The sequence below is a fragment of the Stegodyphus dumicola genome, chromosome 9 (assembly GCF_044657685.1).
Source record: "Stegodyphus dumicola isolate Sdum_Otavi_A_Nest chromosome 9, ASM4465768v1".
NCBI lineage: Eukaryota > Metazoa > Arthropoda > Arachnida > Araneae > Eresidae > Stegodyphus > Stegodyphus dumicola.
Genome location: NC_140776.1, coordinates 41245795 through 41265422, shown reverse-complemented (window position 1 = coordinate 41265422; position 19628 = coordinate 41245795). Strand labels below are relative to the sequence as shown.

The following is a 19628-nucleotide window of genomic DNA, read 5'->3' as shown; positions in this document are numbered from 1 at the left end:
CACAGACAACGATTTTTGTTTATTTTGATTCTAATTTTTGTGCTTATTCTTTAATTTCTTCATTTTTTGTTTACCTTATTTTTGTCAAATGGCCACAGAGCACAAAATGAAATAAATCTTTATTTATTTCATTCTCCTCGAACTCCTGGGGCTCTGTTTTGAGTTGTTTGGGAACTGCTGATATATAACCTAGTTTTAGAAATATGTTTGTAAAAGATGAGTTATATTTTCCTTTTTGTTATGGCTAGAAAGCAGGCTGTAACTGCAAGCAAAAGGGACTCTGCTCTGGGGCTCTGAGTTAAAGGGCCCTCAATAAATTCTTTTATACTGAAAATTGTGTTTTCAGAAATGAAAAAATTAAACTTCACTTACAGTATTTGTATTTTCTATTTTCAAGGGGAGAAATTATTTATCTAATTAGGAAAAAAAGATTATTTCTATTTAAGAATGATACCTGCGAGTATATTAATGACTAAGTGGTTATGCTAACCCTGCTGGCATATAATACTGTAAAATACTTAAATCAAAAATTAAAAATAAGCTTATTTACTTCTTAGTATCTCAAGTTAAAGATAGCATCATCAGGATCATACCTAATTTTTTAAATAATTTTGTATACATCCCCAATATGCTTCTAAAGTTGACCAATTGAGTGAAATTTTTAAATGTGTAAAATTAGTGAATGATGAAACAGGAAAATCAGCTGAATTATAACATGTGAAGCTTTTTATCTCTTCTAGAAAAATTAAAGATCAGTCATCAAATGACACTAAAGAATAAATCATGAAATTGCTAAACAAGAAAGGTTTCCATTTAACTATATATTGTGGGCAAACATGTGATGTCCACCGGTAATGAGTGTTGCATATAATGGTGTACAACAGTATGTAGTAGCAAAAGCCCTACATGATTTTTGTACATTGTGTGGAATATAATCTTAATTTAATTTTAAAAGATACTGTTGATGGAAAGAGAAATTTGCCAGTTTTTTAAAACAGTCCAAAAATGTATATTGCTATTTTGGTCATAGCACTATTCACTGGGAAGATCTGAAAAAATTAATATACCTGAATGTATCATGAAACTGACACTAAAATTTCTAAACCCAACTCGCTGAGCTGGTGGATATGATGCAGTATAAGCATAGATTTGATGATGCGATAAAATTTTTCAGTCGTATCGTTTTCACTAGCCAAAAAACCAAAAGCAAGGAAAGGTGACAAGTGATATAGCTTAAAAAAAAGGGGGAAGAGACATTTGACCTACTCCTAGTTATACAATGCAGAGTTTTAGGATTTATAAACATTGTTTCAATGTTTAAAATCTAAACTATATTATCAGCATATATACATATGTACTGTACAATGCCTTGCTTAAAACTGTTAAAATGCAAAGAAATTTTTGAAATCTGGTGTTAATTGCTTCAAAGATCTTTGAGCTTTAGAGAATAAGTAAACAGTTATGCCGAAGTAGAGTTGAGAAAGTGAAAAAATGATTATCATTAATGATATGAACATGAGTGGGTTAGACTATATTTAAAGGTGCCTCCTGGATTATTGCTACGTTGTTGTTTTATTTATGGTAACCTGAGTAATTAAATGATATGGAAACCCTATTATGATGTAATTGGTTGCATGATTGCGGTGAATTTGAATGATGGGAAGAGATTTGTAAGTGTGTTTGTGTGTTGGATATTGGTTAGGAAGTACGTTGGTTATTTTGTGGTTTACACGGTAAGATGGCTGAATGTGGAAAGATTAATTTGAATTTCTACAAAAGGGAGCATTAACTGACTTTTGTGTAAATGAAAGTTTACTTAGAAGCCATTATAAGTGTCCTGTTTGTATGAAAGAAATGCGTATGGTCGAACGTCGGAGTATACCGGTACTGAGGATATTTTTTACTCTTATTTTTGTGAATTTATGTGGCGATGCCAGTATACAGATTCTAGTTCAGATAATTTAAGAAGTTTTTGGATGCTGTTAAGGAATTTTGTTTGACTGAAGATACGGCAATTTATAAATAAGGTAAGTGCATATTTCCTTTGTGTAGTGCTAAGATGAATTTCCTTTTTTATGTTATTTCATTGTTTGATTTAAAATGTAGTTTATTGAGATTATATATTTTTTGTTTGGCTCTAGTGTGGAATCGGCTATTCCTTTAACTTTTTAAGTCAAAATAGATCAATGTGTACATGGACAAAGTCAAGGGAGTGCACAGTGCCAAGTTTGTGCAGTTCTCTGATTTTTTTTTTCTAGTGAAAATAGGTCGATGTGTACATGGATACCGAGTTTGTGCAGTTCTTGACTTGTTATTTTGGCTTTGTGTAGCGGCAATTTTTTGCACAGAAATTGGCACTACACAAAGCCAAAATAACAAGTCAAAGAACTGCACAAACTCGGTATCCATGTACTGCCAATTTTTGCCAAGGAATGGTAAATCTTAATCACCCGTAAATCTATTTTTACTGATGAGTGATTAAAAGATCCAGAATCTTATTTTATAGTAAATGGGTTTTACCCATTTATAGATACTTTATGCTCTCATTTCGTCATTGTTTTCAAGGCATGCATAATGTTCTTAATACTTAACCCATTAACTGCCAAAACTACAGGGAATGTTTCTTTTCTCCTGAAAATAATAACAAATATTAAAATAAGCATTTATAACATAAATTTACATTGAAAATTAAAAAAAAAATGCTCTTACCTGTGGAAAAAGCGAGTGTTACGTTTGCGCAACGTCAGTGGAATAAGACTACGGATGTTTAGTGAGTAGAATTGTACTCGTGTGATGTTTCTTTTGAGTAGCGCGCAGATTACTTTTTAGCTGTATAACATTTTATAAATCTACAAATCACTTTACTTGTAATTAATTTAATATTAAAATATACATTGTATTTCTTTTACAAATACAGATTATTTCATTTAAAAGATTCAAGCATGAAAAGCTTGATTACAATCATGATGTAAATCTACATTACATACTTTGCATCTATAAACAGTCTGGCTATGGTATCTTTAGAACAAAGTCTTTTGTTATCAATGGACTTTACGATAAAATGTTTACCATCCCCATACAATGATTTTTGAATGTTTACTAGGTCTTCCTGTTGCTGATCTATTTCTGGCTAATTCTACAATCTCAATAAGAGTTTGCAAAAGGAATGATGCATTCTCTCGTCTGGAATCTAAAAGAGACTTTATATTTTCAGTAGTAAAAAGTGGTGATATTTAGTAAGTTTAGATACGGTCTCATCTCATATAATTTATCAGTATTGTCAATTTGACTATTGTCAAATGCAAATTCTGCTTCATATTCCTGTACTGCAAACGTGATATCAATTCTCGTACAATGGGAACAGAAATGTCTTTATCAAAAGACCAATACATTTTTTCTTGAGGTAAAGAATGATATCCTGTAAGCAATAATATCCCAATAAATCTTCTCATATAGGCTTTAGATGCAATAAATTCTGTTTTTTTTTTTTTTTTTTTTTTTTTTGTCTAAACCAAAAAGAAAATCGAAAATCTGTGCACTAGTTTTACCTTGTGTTTTGTCTTTTATTACTTCTCTTCTATCTCTTTCTTCATGTTCTTCCTGAGACATAACTAACAGTTCCTTTTTTATCCACTTCAAGATCTCAGTCTTCTGCCCTTTGAACTTTTTAGTATGACTATAACTGCTTTTAGAAGGCTGAAACTTACTTCTTACGTGAATTTCAACTTCCCATGGTATCATTTGGTAAAATATCATTATCATTATTTAAAACATTGTCATTCCTTTCTTTTTCGACACTAGCCTCTGCAATTTCTGGGGGAACAACAACAATATCAGTTTCATTCTGGTCATTATTAACATTATCATCATCTGTTTCTTCATCAAAAAATCTTTGAAGGGATTCTTCTAATGTAAGATACCTCGTTCTAGGCATTTTTAAACAACCAGATGAACCAGAACATCGAAAGGAATGAGTGAAAAAGGAGATTGACTACCCGTTTCCTGTTTCCTGCTGACCTTGCGTCAACGCAACACCTGTTTCCCATCCCTTCCCAACACAAATATAAACATCTGACTGATGTAATGTTCTGATAAACAGTGACCTTGACTAAAAATAGATCACTCATAAAGACGGCGATTCTTTTGTTAAATATTTTCAGCAAAAATACCCAGTCGAAAATTTTGCTTAAATTTTGCTTAAAGTATGAGATTAAGGTACAACTCTGATATACACCCTAATCTCACCAAATGGGGCGATATGTGTTCTGCACTGGTTTTTGGCGCGATTGCGTGTTGTATGGCAACCCTGATGACGTTGAAAAGTCTTTCGCTGGAGTTCGTTGGTTCCCGTCATGCTTTGTGTCTGAGAAGCTAGGGGGAAAAGATTTAATGGTGAAAGTTGTTGAATTGAAGTTCGGCATAAGGAAATATCGTCGTGGTCATCCTGTTGAGGGGCAATGGGTATTTGGAGGTGTGGAAAGAAGGTATAGGAGATTATTTTTAGTGGTTGTGCGTGATAGAAGTAGGGATTTGTGATTATTTGTTATTTTATTTATTTGTGAACCATAGTATGAATTTTCTGGATAGTGTGTCTGGCTGTCATACAAATACGATACTAGTGATTACGTGGTGGCATGTTAAAGGCGGTATGAAATTGGTATATCTGCAGTTGAAACAGAACGCTGTGTACATGGTATTCTTTGAAATTTATTGTTGTTATGTTAATTTATTAAAGTGAGGTGCGCGTAGTTCGTAAATTCATTTGTTGCCTAAATTGTGCAATTCGTAGATGTTTTTTTAAGTTGAAACAGGATGCTGTGTACGTGGTATTCTTTGAAATTTATTGTTATGTTAATTTATTAAAGCGAGGTGTGCTTAGTTCGTAAATTCATTCGTTGCCTAGATTGTGCCATTCGTAGATGTTTTTTTAAATTAAAACATATCGCTGTGTACATGGACTCTTGTAAAATAATTTTGGTTAGAAACTTCACGGTTTTGCTATCTAAATTTTTTGTTTTTGTTTTGGATTTTTAGCTTAAATTGTGTGTTGAAAACGTGGTTTTTGCATTCGCGAAAACCGTGTTTTTGGAGACATTTTAGGCTTAAAGTTCGAAATGTAGACAAAAAATTTACATAGCAATTTGGCAGCGTGGAGTTTCTCGCCAAAAATATTTGGCGAGAAATTTGGCGCCTTGAGGGCGCATATCAGAGTAGTTCCGAGATTAATTATTATAAACAAAATGATTTGAAGGCAAATATTTTTTTACTTCATAATATTCCCTACACAAAATCATATGCTAGTATAAAATATCTTAGGTAGTTATATTTATATACATATTTATTTTGACTGTTGCGTCAACGCAACACCAGCGGTTAATGGGTTAATTAAGTAATTTAATCTGAATTCTTGTAAAAACAAATTAAATTGAGAACCAAGAAAAAGTAGTATATTTAATGTGAAAGTTTACAGGGGATGTGTCATTAACATTTTCCTTCCAGTTATCTTCATTTAAGGCATCATTAAAGTGAATCTAAAAACAATTAATAGCTTTAAATATATTAGTAGAATTTTTTATAACAAACTCGCATTCGTCGAGTTTTGCTAATGTATGCACAGCATTCATCATGCACATTGCTTTCTGTAACTGTAACTAAAGCTGAACAATCATTCTCAAAATTGGAAATGGTAAAATACTCGGGACAACAAAAGCTCATTAGTTTAGCTTTGTTCTAAATTGAGAATAATTGAGCTCCCAAAATTGATAAAATAATTAATGAGTTTGCTTTATCCCTTAAAAATAAGAAAACACAGATTTTTTTAATCCAAGTGTAAAAATAAAGTATAACCTGAATAATTTGCTAGTAAACATTTTACTTTAAATATATTGTATGTGTGTTGTATTATGCTCTGTTTAACGTTTAATAACTTCGGATATCGTGTTGTTGCAAATTTTGTATATATGTAAATAATTTAAATGAAATTATATATGAAATTCTAGTAATGTTACAAATTTTGTACATAGATAGATGATTTTAGTTAAGTTATACATGAAATTATTTATTTTTTCTATAATTTAACGTGAAAATCTGAGAGAAACGATGCTCTGCCAGAAAAATAAGAATGCCGGGTCAAGTCTACTTAACATTGAGTACATGGCTATCTTATTAAATTGGTGAGATATCGCCAAGCTGGCAGTGGTTTTTGTGATTAAGTTTGTCGCTAAATTTGGTGAGAAGTAGGCAAACTGGCAACATTTTTTTCTGGTCCCTGTATCATCCTAATAGGTATTGTAAATGAATAATTGTAATTGATTTCATATGCAACTGTGACCGTATCTGACCCTCATATGCCTTCCAGTAATTTTGAGATGCAAAAAGTACTAGAAATATCTTGGCAGCTGGGTGAAAATTTATATAAGACTGGAGAGAGCATCAGTTTCTCAGTTGTGAGTTGTTAGTTTAAAACAAGTTCAGAGTATTGAGATATCTGTGAAAGCTTCACCTTTTAGATGCACTTAACATTCCATTGTGTCATGTTTGTAATAATTTGAAGTGTAACTACTGATTATATTCTATGTTACTGTGAACACCTGTATGATATATCTGTGGAAATTTTTGCAACTCTGAAGTGTTTCTTTTGATAAAGTAAATTTTATAAACCTATCATCAGGACTGTGTGCATTCAGTCTATTATGAACCCGTATGCATGCAACGATGTTTTTTGTTTAACGTAACATGGAATGCTTGAACGAGTTGAAACTCTGCCGGGAAAATAAGATTACAAGTGCAAGTTAGTGAGGTAAATGGCTATCTCACTAAATTGGAGAGCTATCGCCAAGTTGGCGATGATTTTGGTGACTAATTTTTGTGGCCGAATTTGGTATAAGTCGCCAGACTTAGTGATCATTTGGCAATATTATGGCCCTATTTCTATACAACTGTAATTGGTATGTTAATTAAATAACTGTAAAGGATTCCTGCATGTAACTGTATCCAACCCTTCTATATAACTTTATCATAAATGCATTCCAGTAATTTCAAGAAGTGGAAGATAATAGAGATTTCTTGGTGGCCAGTAGAAAACTGTGGAAGCCTGAAGAGAGCATCCATTCTCAGTTGTTTAGTTAAGTTGAGTATTGAGAGATCTCTGTAGGAGCTTCACCTTTTTAAATGTGCTTTGCATTGCAGTGTGTTTAACATTTTTAGTTATTTGAAGTGGAACTACTGATTGCACTGTGATACTGAGAAGAGCCGTATGAGTATTTTTGTGGTACGTTCCAGAATTGTAAAGTGTTTCTTTTGGTAAAAATAAATTAGCTAAGAGGTTTCCAGGGGCTTTGCACCTACTATGGGATTTGAGTAGGTTTTCTCTTCCGTCACAAGACATCTTCACAACCTGACAGAGAGAAAACAAACATTTTTGTGGACCAGTATGAAGACGCATTGAACAAACTAAGGAGGCTTTAATATCTGTGACAATTCTGATATATTCTCAGCCCAGCAAACTGTTTATTTCTGACACAGATGCGAGCAATGAGAATTTTAGTGCAGTTTTGTCCCAAAAAATAAATGGTCAAGAACATGTTATGACATATGGAGCAAATGTCTTTCTAATCCAGAGAAGAATTACTGTATCACCAGGAAAGAGTTGCTTACCATAGTTAAATTCATAAAACATTTCCACCATTTACTCTACGGCAGAAAATTCTTGCTTTGCACATGCATCATTAACCTGGCACTTAAGTTTAGAAAATCTTGAATGCTATAATGAATGTTTTAAATTTTATATACATGTAAATTAGTTTAGTGAAATCATATATGAAATTGTAATATTTTTGTATGTAATGTAACATGAAGTGCTTGAAAGAGATGAAGCTCTGCTGGAAAAATAAGATTACAGAGATAAGTCTATATAACATTGAGGTAAATGGCTCTCTTGCTAAATTGGTAAGATATCACCAAGATGGAGATAGTTTTGGCAACAAATTTACATGGCCAAAAATTGCTACATGCTATGAAACTGTAATTATTATGAATATGATCATTGATAACAAGAAAAAAAAAGTGGATAAGTTTGGGAGAAGCAATAAAGTGAAGACTCCACTATTATCTGTTGCCTGTTGTCTCAAGTTTCTAGTTACAGCCTTATTAAGTACCTAATAATTCTTATTAATTTCTAGTTGAGTTTAGTTAATTATTATTAATGCTATCTAACTTTTTTTAATAAAACAGTAAAACTTTTTCTGATGAGTAGTGTCATTTTAGATGTCATTACTATAATTAATTTATAATTTTTTAATGATATAACAATTAAATATCTATCCTTTTTCAGGTTTTGGTATATAAGTCTTGTCGCTTGTTATCGTGAAGGTGCTGACAATAACTGTACTTGGAAAGAATCATCTGCTGAAAATTTGAATATTGACTATGACATCTGGTTAGCTAATGGCAATCCATATGGCCCACACAGAAATCCTTTTGAATTTCAGTTGTCTTTTGATCAACAAGTGAGTTATTTGTCAATATTCGTAAATAAATAGATTTATTATTAACTAGCATTGATGCTAATAGATAATCATAAAATTTTTATGGATTGATTTTTCTGTTTTGTACTTAATGCTTGTTTTGCTTTGATTGTAATATATCTTAGCAAAACAAGCATACAAGCTTATAAGAAACTTTTTTTTTTTCTTTTTTGCAATATTTATGAAATTAACACAGGAAGATTTACATGCAGAGAGGAAAAACCATTCAATTGCAGTAGAAATAGTTTTAATTATATCTTTCTGGTGACTGATTTTTTTGGGAAAAAAAAGCCATATTTAAAATGATGATGTACTAAGAAACATATTTTGAAAATGACATTGTGCTTTTATAAGAATTCTATAAAAGACCAATCAGTCAACAAAATTTAAAATGCAAGAAAATCTGTATTTTGTAAAATTCTTCTGGAATTTTTTGGGTTGTTGTTCTCTCATTGTGCACAGCGATCTGTAAAAACAGCTTAAAAATCAACAGAGAAGTGCAGAAACTCGACATCTGTACAGCATCGCTAAACAGACCTTGGCTGTTCACACTGGCCAAAACAGGCATGTGCTACTCCAATACCTGGGTTGTTACATAAATACTTTTTGGCAACATCATGGATTGCCACATAACTATTTTTACAATATACTGTAACACTTTATGAATATTTTTTCATAACTTTTCAGTGAGGATGTGGATAGTCAAAAAGTACATCTACTTTTTCTCATTAACATAACTAACAGGTATCTTATTTAGGAGGGCAAGTTATATCTATTTTCCTTCACTTGGCAGCAAATAATTAAATTATTAGTTGGATATTTTAAACTTTCACAATAAGCATTTTCATTTGCTTAATAGTTACTTTTAAGCAATTCTCATTTTGGCTAATAATTTCTGAAATATAGCAATTCTATAAAGAGTCATAAAAATGCAGCCTCTTATTAGAGAAACTTGTGATCACGTTTATATAATACTTAGAAAACTCATTAAATAATTCTTATCATGATGTTTATAGCTTTAATTAATTTGTGCTTTTCATTCAGAATTTTTTTTTAATGTAACAAGCAGTGTAATAACTGTATGGAAAAAATATCATTCCTTTTTGTTTACCAGCACACCTTTCCTGAAAAGTATTCATGAGGCAACCCACTATGTGACCAAAATAATTATGTGACAATCCATGACATTGCCAGAATGTATTTATGTGGCTACCAAGGTATCCGGACATACAGCAGATATGCATTTCAATACGTGCAGATGTCCACCTTCAGATTTGGCAATTATTTTTCTGATTGGTATTCATTTTTTTGCATTTGAGTATATTTTTTTGATTTATTGTAAGGAATGGTGATAGGACTGATAAGCAATAGTGATGTGGACTTTTAAGGAATAGTGATATGCATTGCAGTACATGCAGATGTACACCTTCAGATTTGGCGGTTATTTTTTTGATTAGTATTTGTTTTTGTTTCATTTGAGTATTTTTTTTTCCCCTTGTAAGGAATAGTGATGGGACTGTGAAGTTGTCAGCTGATGAAAAAAGAAACCTTGCATTTCTTCCAAAGTATGGCATTTTTTCCCTACAATGCAGAATGAAAAAATTCATATTCTGTTAAGTTATTTTTTTTCTTAAAATATGCTTGAAAAGTGCTTATAGGTGCTTATTTTTTTAACTAAAATGTGGCTTTGAACCCTGTCATAGCAACTCTCTTTTGTGACAGGAAATGGATTTTGTAATTGAATTTTATGCTGAGAGCACAATAATCAATTCTTATGCATATTGTGTGACCGTAAGAAAACTCCAGCATGCCATAAAAAACAGGCAGTATGACCCACTGTCTTCCAGTGTAATGTTACTGTATGACAATACAAAGCCACATGTTTCTACACAAACAAAATGTCTAATTCAGTCTTTTGGATGGAAACAAGTGGATTATCCACCTTGCAGTCCAGATCTTGCACCCAGTGATTTTCTCTTGTTCTAATTTTTAAAGGAGTTCCTTGGTCAATTTTTCAACAACGATGAAGAAGTGAAAACTGGCAGTCATGGATTGGGCTTTTTCACAGGCCTCAGATTTCTTTAATGTTACATGCTGAACGGTACAACAGATGTTTGAACAAAAATGGAAATTATATAGAAAAATAGATGAAAGTATTTAGATTTTGGAACAAAAATATAGTTAATGTTATTTACAGTATTTTTCTTATTTTTAAAAATATAATTAGTATATTTAAAAAATAACTCTCATAAATATGGGACATTGAGATTGTAAAAGATCGTACCAAAGAAAGATGATAGAACTTTTTTTTAAAAAAAAAATTTAAAATGTGTTAAGTTTATTTCTCTGCAATTTAAGTTATATACAGTACAAAGTCCATAATCCGAATGTCAAATCCGGAATGATCTATAATCTGGATCTCAAAGCCAGAATTTTTTTTTTTTTTTTAATGCTTTATGCATTCGCATTTAATGTATAACGGACGGCATAAGCTAGGCTAAAATTATCTTTACTGATTTTAAGGCATTTCAGTTAATGTTACAGATTGCTCTAATTGGATCCGGCTTATTATTTTTTGCAGACTGTTAGAGCAATTTTATAAAAATTAAGCTTGAACTTTTGATTACATCAAAAAGAGTTTCCAGTTCTGTAGCTGCCAAAGGATCTACAAAGCGAAAGCATGTTTCAATGTCTATCAAACAAAAAATGAAATTGCTGCAAAAAATGGATAAAGTCATATCCGTCTCAAAATTATGCAATGTTGAAAAGTCAACTGTATATGACATAAGCAAAAAGAAAAAAGACTTTTTTGAATTTTTTGTGGATTCCCACACCTCACTCGCAATAAATAACAGAAAAAGGGTTCGTTCTGCTAAAAGTGACAATCAAAGTGGTGATTGAGTGGGTCAGACAGCGTCGCAGCGAGGGCGTGCCATTGATGGGTCCAATGCTAATGGCTCAAGCCAAAATATTTCATGAAGAAATGAACTTAAACACTGAGTGCACATATTCGACAGGTTGGTTAACCAAACTTAAAAATCACCATGGTATAAGACAATTAAAAATTTTAGGTGAGAAAAAACTTCAGCTGGTACTGAAGCTGCTGAAAAATTTGCAGATGAATTTTTCTGGCAATATGTACCTCAAAATACCTTGGTAACCTCTACAGAAAAGGCTCCAACTGGTGTCAAAGATTCCAAAGCGAGACTAACAATTTTAGCGTGTGCAAATGCTGCAGGAACGCACAAGTGCAAACTTTTTGTAATCAGAAAACATGCACGACCTCGAGCATTTAAAGAAGTAACGATTTTCTCCATTATATATCGTGCAGATGAAAGAGTATGGATGACACAAGCGTTGATGAAAGATTGGTTCGAAAATCATTTTATACCCAAGGCTCGGTGACATTTGATTTCAGGTGGTTTACCTGATGACTCAAAGAATAGTCCTGTTTGTTGACAACTGTTCGGAGCATACTTCACTTAAAGTTTTAGTGAAAGATAATTTTAAGATGCTCTTTGTTTAAGACGTTCTCTCCCCTTTGTTTAAGACGCTCGTGCAGGACAGAAGGGAATTGAAGGCAGTCACCGTACAGGACGGAGGTTTTGCATCACTGAGAGTAATTTTATAAAAAAAAAATCAGGAAAAAAAAAAAAAAAAGTTTCACTTCTAGCATCATAATTTTTAGTATCATTTTAGATTATTACTTGAGCTCTTATATATGTTAAAATTAGTACTTAATAACTTTTTTTTTTTTATTTTACATGAAAATATATTTCAAAAATTCCTTATATTGTAAAATAATTTTCGGAAGTGCTGTTCAAATTATTCCAAAGTTTTAATTGATAAAATCCATCAGTAAAGTTTAAAATTAATAAAACAATGTAATAAAGACTATTTACAGTAAGAAGTAACAAAATTTAAAATGAGAACTGAGTGTGGTAAATCTGGAGGCACGGAGAAGTATCACTTTCTAACTCTTAGAAAAAGTATCACTTTCTAACTCTTTAGAAAAAGAATCATCACTTTCATTTGCATTAGTGAATGGTTCACTAACCATACAAGGGTATTCTTCCTCTGATAAATAGTGCCTTCCCGCAATAATAGACTGAAGGTGAGGCTTTCCTTAATAAAAAGTGAAGAAACGGTAATATATCTGAAGACAATGCAAAACGTAACAGAACTCCACACAGTAGCCCTAAAAGACCATACATTGTAGAGGGAAAAAGTAGAATAAAAAAAGGAATTCGATATAAATCAGACACAAGAATGTTTTCATTAGCACGCAGTGATTTAAAGAGCCCACCTCTGTTGACGCTTTCCCTCCCCCCACCCTTGCAACAGCTGATGAGTAAAATACTTTCAAGTCAGGCAATATATATCAAACTCAAGGTCAGGAACCTAAAACTGTGTTCATTTCAAAAGTATTGGACATAGGATGCCATCTAGTGGCCTTCAGAAAAACATTCCAGCTTAAAAATGCGTATACGCATCACCCGTCCTGTGAATGCAATCTCTAGTGATGCGTGGAAGTGACATCCGGCTGTAAGAGATGTTCTTATGGAATGCGTGTATAGGACGCCCGTCTTGAATAGGTTAAAATCTATGTCAAATCTCTTGAGCAATGGCAAGGCTATTCAAGAATTTTTGAAATATTTTAGGATAAAATCTGCTGGGTGGAGCATCGCAAGATCGTGAGAGGATGTGTCTCCAGATACGTTAAAAAATGCTTGGCATAATTTATGGTCAGCTACCATATTTCATGGTAAGGATGATGAACATGGTAGCCGCGAATTTGAAGGGTTTCGGACATCTCAAACTAAAGGTGAAATTTTCCAGTTGTTGGATTTTGTAAAGAAATGTGGAGAAGTAAATTATGTGGTAATAAATGAAGATGATATAACAGAAGTTTTTCATTACGATGACAATGCCCCAATCCCCAATGAATTAACGGATGGGGAAATCTGTACTATGGTTCTAGATCCAGAAAATACTGCTTCCGATAGTGAAGAAAGTGACAGGTTATTGAAAACGAAAAAATTTTGATTGACAAGTTATTCGGCATTTTCAACACAGCAATTACAGGACTTGAACAGTGGAACTTTGTAACTGAACAAGAAATTATGTCTGCTTATAGAATTAAAGAGAAAGTATTAGCACAAAAAATGAAGCAACTTAAACAACTTACATTGAAAGAAATGTTTAATAAAGTGAACAAATAAATATTAAGCTTTTTTTTTTTTTTTTTTTTTTTTTGTAAATTTCGATACCCTTTAGATCATAATTGCTCTTTATTTCATAAATGATGGTTTCATATTTTTTATTGTACAATTTCTGCGTGCCATCTTATCAGATTTAAATTGATGATCCGGAAAAACCCTTAATCTGGAATCGCCGAAGTCCTGATGAGTCCGCATTACGAGTTTAATGTTATTTTTGTACTGTATTAGTTTAAATAGTGTTTAAAAATAGACTATATTTTGCATGCATCGCACCATTGCATTGAATACCTTCCTGATGAAATTATACACCAAAATTTTGTCTTTTAACACTTGTCATATTCCAGGACACAGTTTTATCTCACAACTAACTTAGCTTTTGTGGTCTCAACACTTAATGTAGATTTCTTCATTGACAAGACCTGTTCATATTAGAAAATATTCTGTTAGTAAGTGTAGTACAGCACAGATAATAAAGAATCAACTTTTCAGTATTAAAAGCATATTGAAAATCTAGCTGTCTTTTGCTCATTTTAGAAAATAATTGCACTTCTCTCTATCCAAAATGGAAATGCTTTATTTATTCCATACGGCCATCTTTCTCACAGTTAAAAATTTTATGAGGATTTGTTGATCAGACGAATTTCTGAAGTTTCAGGGATGTAATTTAATGAATTTTGAGAAAATCAATTGACCACATTGTAAAGTCATTTATAATGAGTGTGTGTGCAAAATTTGAGCTCAGTAGCATATCAGGAAATAGTTTAAAAGTCAATGTTGAGGTTTTGACCATAGAGACAAATACCATGAGAAAATTAAATAAAAGCTTATTATAGCACGGCTGGTTTCAAAGTGAATTCCTGAAAGTAACTTCACTAATTTATTCTTATTATTGTTTTAAAAAAGTCTGAAGACTGTTTTATAACCTTTAAAAATTTTAAATCTTTAATATGGATTAACTGATACGTTTTACGGATACGTTTTTAGATGATAGAATTTTAAAGTCCAATAACAAACTGTAATATTAAGTACCATAATAAAATCAAGAAAATCAATGTTTAAAATGAAGTGGTGAGAAAATTTTGTATGAAATTATGAGATGGGAAACAATTAAAAAGGATGCAGTAGATTCCATTGCAAATGATTTTAAAAATTAATCATTTATGTTTTTTTTTCCTTTAAATTATCTGTAAAAAAAGGGGCGAAATAGCATTTATAAAAGACTTAATAAACATAATTTCTTAGAAGTAGCTCCTTCCAGCAAGGGTAATTAGAAAAAAAAAAAAAAAAATTAGAGAGATTTACATGGAAGCAAGAAAAATAAGGGAGACTTGGATGTAATGATATGATGACTTTAAAATTATATTTCCGAGCAATGCCCAAAAATTTGCCAAAAAATGCCCAATAGTTTTCCTTTTTCTTAATAGTATTGTGGGGATCCCAAGGTGGTATGCATGTGTGTGTTTCTCAGTTTGTTGTTTGTTTGTATCACCATCCGTTAGCACAGATAGGAAGTGCAGCATCACGAGGTCTCGGTGTCTTTGGAGATGATAAACGACCTTTGAATACCTTCATGCATTGGCTTCATGTCAGTTTAATACCTTAGTGTTATTGTAAAGGTGTATCCATGTATTAGATTCAGGTATTTGAACTGTTTTAGGGTGTGAGCATATATGAATGGTTCTGTAAATCACTACACTCTTGCCTCAAGCATTTTTAATGCAATATAAGGTGAGATAGCAATATCGATGAGATTGTGGTTGAGTCCATGTTGTTACAAGCCCCATGCATTTATGTGATTAATTTTTGCTTTGTTTGGCTGCAACCCTAGCGTGTGAACTTGCCTGATTACACCTGTTGTAGCACTTTGGGTTGTGATGACATGGCAGTAGTTCATCATTTGCCCTTAGGAGGGAGTAGATCCATGTTCTTATCATATTTTGGTCATCATTGGAGCAATCCTGAGGTGTATTCTCGCTCATGTCGCCACCTAGGCTTAGAGGAAATTGCAACATTATGAGTTCTTATGTCCTGAAGATGGAAAGTGACCTTATAGTCTAATCTAGTTTCTTACCTTACTGTTATAACAAGAGTGCATTCACATTATAGCTTCAGATATTTGAACTGTTTTGTGGTACAAGTAGCTGATTTCTCTCGTGATCGCTTTAACGTATTTAGAACAAAACTGAAATGATACCAAAAAGTTTTTTTTTTAATAAATTCCAGAAAAAAACAGAAATTAGGTTAAAAATTCCTGTACTTTTCTGATTATCAGTATCCCTTGAAAAGTATTCATGAAGCAATGCCAGAATAGCCATGTGTTCCCAAAAATGCACAACCCCAACATCACTAAAATGTATTTATATGGCAATCCATATATGTGCTAGTGAAGCAGACAAGAGAGATTTTTACCTTCCAAATCGGTGGTTATTTTTCTATTCAGTGTTTGTTTTTGTTGTATTTGAATATATGTATATAAGGAAGGAAAATCAGGGTGGAACTGTGGAATTTGTTGGCTGATGAAAAAGAAAGCATCGCATTTCTTTAGAAATACAGCATTTTGCTCTAAAGTAGAGAATTTAAAAATTCTCATTCCATAAAACTGTATTCCATAAATGATGAATTTTGTACACCGATGGCACAATTTGTTCAATTTTCTGATATCTTTTTAAATGAATATATATATATAGACAGGAAAACAGCATGTGCAATGCATGTTTATGCTATTCTCTAATGTTTTTTTGTGTGGGGTTCCAACCGTTTCTCTTACAGCTAAGTGTTTGGAACCTCGAGAACTGGTAAGCAAATAATCGCTTTAGCTCAGGAAACAGAAATGAAAACTCAAGAAGGGCTAATTACCCTTTATTTCTCAAAATAAGAATTTACAGTCGGCTCCTGTCTTAGAGCATACAGAAAAGCCTCCACTTGGCCTTGAACTCAAGAGTACTAAGAAATCAAACTTAACTAATGCTTAACTATAAAGATATAGCCGAAGCTATTTCTAAGGAGCTTCTTCTTTTTATAAGGAAGCTTTAAAATTCTGAGGGGTTGGCCCCTAAATGTTAACTAACTGGCGAAGCTATCAAGGGCCTGAAATACGGCCGAGCGTAGTTATAACTTAGAGAGAGTGTAGCCAAATGGAGAACACATGCTAGTCAGAATGTCTGGCTCTCTAATGAAGTTAGTGAAACTTCAACTTAAGTACTGCTCTTCCTCATTTGCATTAACCTCGATTCTAAAAACACACTCTTGAAGGAAATTGTAAGCTGAAATTAGGAGAGACAGGAAAGTAGCTTTAACTAAAGATAACTTAAAAACTTAGGATAAACCTTACAGCTTTCTCTGCCAGACATTTAAATACTCATTTAAATACTTGAAGAATAAGGTCTCAAAACGACCTTGTTTAAGAGTTTACAGTTTTAAACTCTAACGGCCAACTTTACACAAAGATGTAAAGCTAGACTAAAACTAAGATAAAAATTTACAAATTTTTACAATTCAGACTCGAAAACCGTCTGCTTCTTCTTGCATTTGATCATGGTTTTTAGATCTTAGTCCTTCCAAATTGTCTGGAAGGAAATCGTATCTTTTACAAAAATTTCCAATTCCTTATAATTACTCTTTATTGATATTTCTTTGGCTCTTAAACACTCTTCATTCATGCATATTCAAACTCCTCATTCGCCCACACTCTCCAGGGATTTGTTCTGACTGAACTGAGCATGTCATTGTGTTACCGTGAATACACGCTACCACTAAACATCATCTATCATTTGTTAAAACTTGACTTTCTAGACCTTAGAAAACACTCTAAACACAAAACTATCCTAATGTGCTAAACGAGAGCTTGATTTAAACTTTTAAGTGTTGGCTGGAGAGCCTAATGTTAAACACACTCATTCTAATCATTCATTTTTACAACATTTTTTACTTGCACTTTGACCAAAATTTGCCTTTTGTACAAGTTTAATTTTAAAGTACTTCAAAACTGACATTTAAAATTTCTACTTTCACTACAACATGTTTAATATATTTACATATAACATTTTTAAATTCATTTTACATCATCATTACATTATCAATTATAAACAATGTGATTAAAAAAATTGCTGCATTATCATCTATAAACAGTTTGACCAAAATCTAAATTCAACGGTTTATCAGGGATTACTCTGAATCTTAGCTGAACGTGGTGGTTATATCATCAATACATGTACACATTGCAGAATCGTGTTCTGTAATAGTATTAACTTTTTATAGAAAAAATGTGTTGGGTATAATTCAAAGAATGTTTGTATAATTAAAAAAAAAAGTAAATATTGTTATAATTAAAAGAAGGAAATGAAATGAATGTTAATTTAAAGATTTTTATTACTTCTTAAATAAGTAGGTACATAATATAATTAGTTGTTTTAAAGCTGTTGATTTTTGTTTGGGACAATGATTGATGCTACTCTTTAGAAGTTTTGCAGTAAGTTTTTCAATGCCTTTCATAAAGCATTCTCTTCTTCATTTTGGTCAGTCTCTATAGCAAAATCAGACAATTCTTGTGCCTTTTTTTAACAGTTTATTTAATTTGTACATTAAAGGCATTTTATGTTCTTTACTATCTCCATTTTTACTGTCGATTTGTACAGTAAGATCATCCAGTTCTTAATTCTTTATTTCTCAGTCATCATTCTTGATAATACCTTTGACTTCTCCTTCTTCCATATTTGAAAATCCTTCAGCTTCAATTGCTTTTGCAATTTGTACAATTTCTGTTGCTATATTTTCTTTCCAAAAAAATCCTTAAAAATTGTTGACATGTTCTGACCCAAGCTGATGCCAAATTATTCAGTTTTGATGAATTCACGTGTTCCCACATGCGTATAATTATTTCTTTGAAGTGCCTTATATTGAATTAGTTCCAAAATGCCAGACGCACAAGCAGATGCGTATAATTATTTCTTTGAAGTGCCTTATATTGAATTAGTTCCAAAATGCCAGATGCACAAGCAGATGGTGTCTTTTATAGAGTGCATTGCTATGGGAGTGTGATCATTGCGTATGAATGAAATTCTAGCGTTGGACAAATTAAATAGATACAGTTAACATAATGCATACATGAAAAATCACGTTACACAAATCTGGGATCATAAAGGGTTTCCTGCAGTTTAAAAATAAGGAAACAATTTTTTTATTATAGTGACAACTGTTACTTATTTACTAATGAATTCCAATTTCTTAAAACACTTCCAGATTTCACTTTGAAGGAAATTGTTGTTACCCACAGACACACAGATGTTATATTTTCAATTGAAAATTTTGAATTAGTTAAGTTGTAAATAAATAGAACAGTCAAATTTAAGTTAAACTTTGAACAGTAGTTAAGGACTACACAGTTAAATACTGTACTAGAAGTTGGCTGAATAATACTACTTGTGCATCGTATTTAAAGTGTTGGTTGTGCGAAACTGCAAAACTGAATAATTACAACTGTTAGAGCTGGCAGGAACTTACCACTTGGTGCTCATGCGATGCCAGAAACACTCTCTGTCTCAAAACCAAAAACTTCAGCTTAAATACTCACAACTAATTTGCGTTCTGGTGAGGAATGCAGAAAGGAAAAATTATATTAAAGACTGAAATTATTATAACTGGTTAATTAACATAAGATACCCTACAACTTAATTCCACTCGGAACACAAATGAGTATCTAGATTTAAACATTTTTAATTGTAATGTACCATAATTTTGGGTAGATAAACCACAGCATGTACATGTTTAAAAGTTCAAAATTTAGATCTGCGGCATATCTGAAGGAATTTTATCTTTCCTCCATCTTTAAAACTTCTAGTTTATATCATAAGTTAGGCATAAGTGAGTTAATGTAAAATTTGCT

At 32.1% G+C, this 19628-nt stretch overlaps 1 protein-coding gene across 2 annotated transcripts in view; it reads left to right on the top strand.

Annotated features, from left to right (window-relative positions):
* The window catches only part of LOC118184262 (integral membrane protein GPR180), a 91706-nt gene that overhangs the window by 21894 nt on the left and 50184 nt on the right, over window positions 1–19628 (top strand). For both annotated transcript variants that reach the window (XM_085823354.1, XM_085823353.1), the window contains exon 2: window positions 8333–8507. In XM_085823354.1, coding sequence (XP_085679480.1) covers window positions 8333–8507 — 175 coding nt within the window. The remainder of the gene's footprint in view (window positions 1–8332; window positions 8508–19628) is intronic.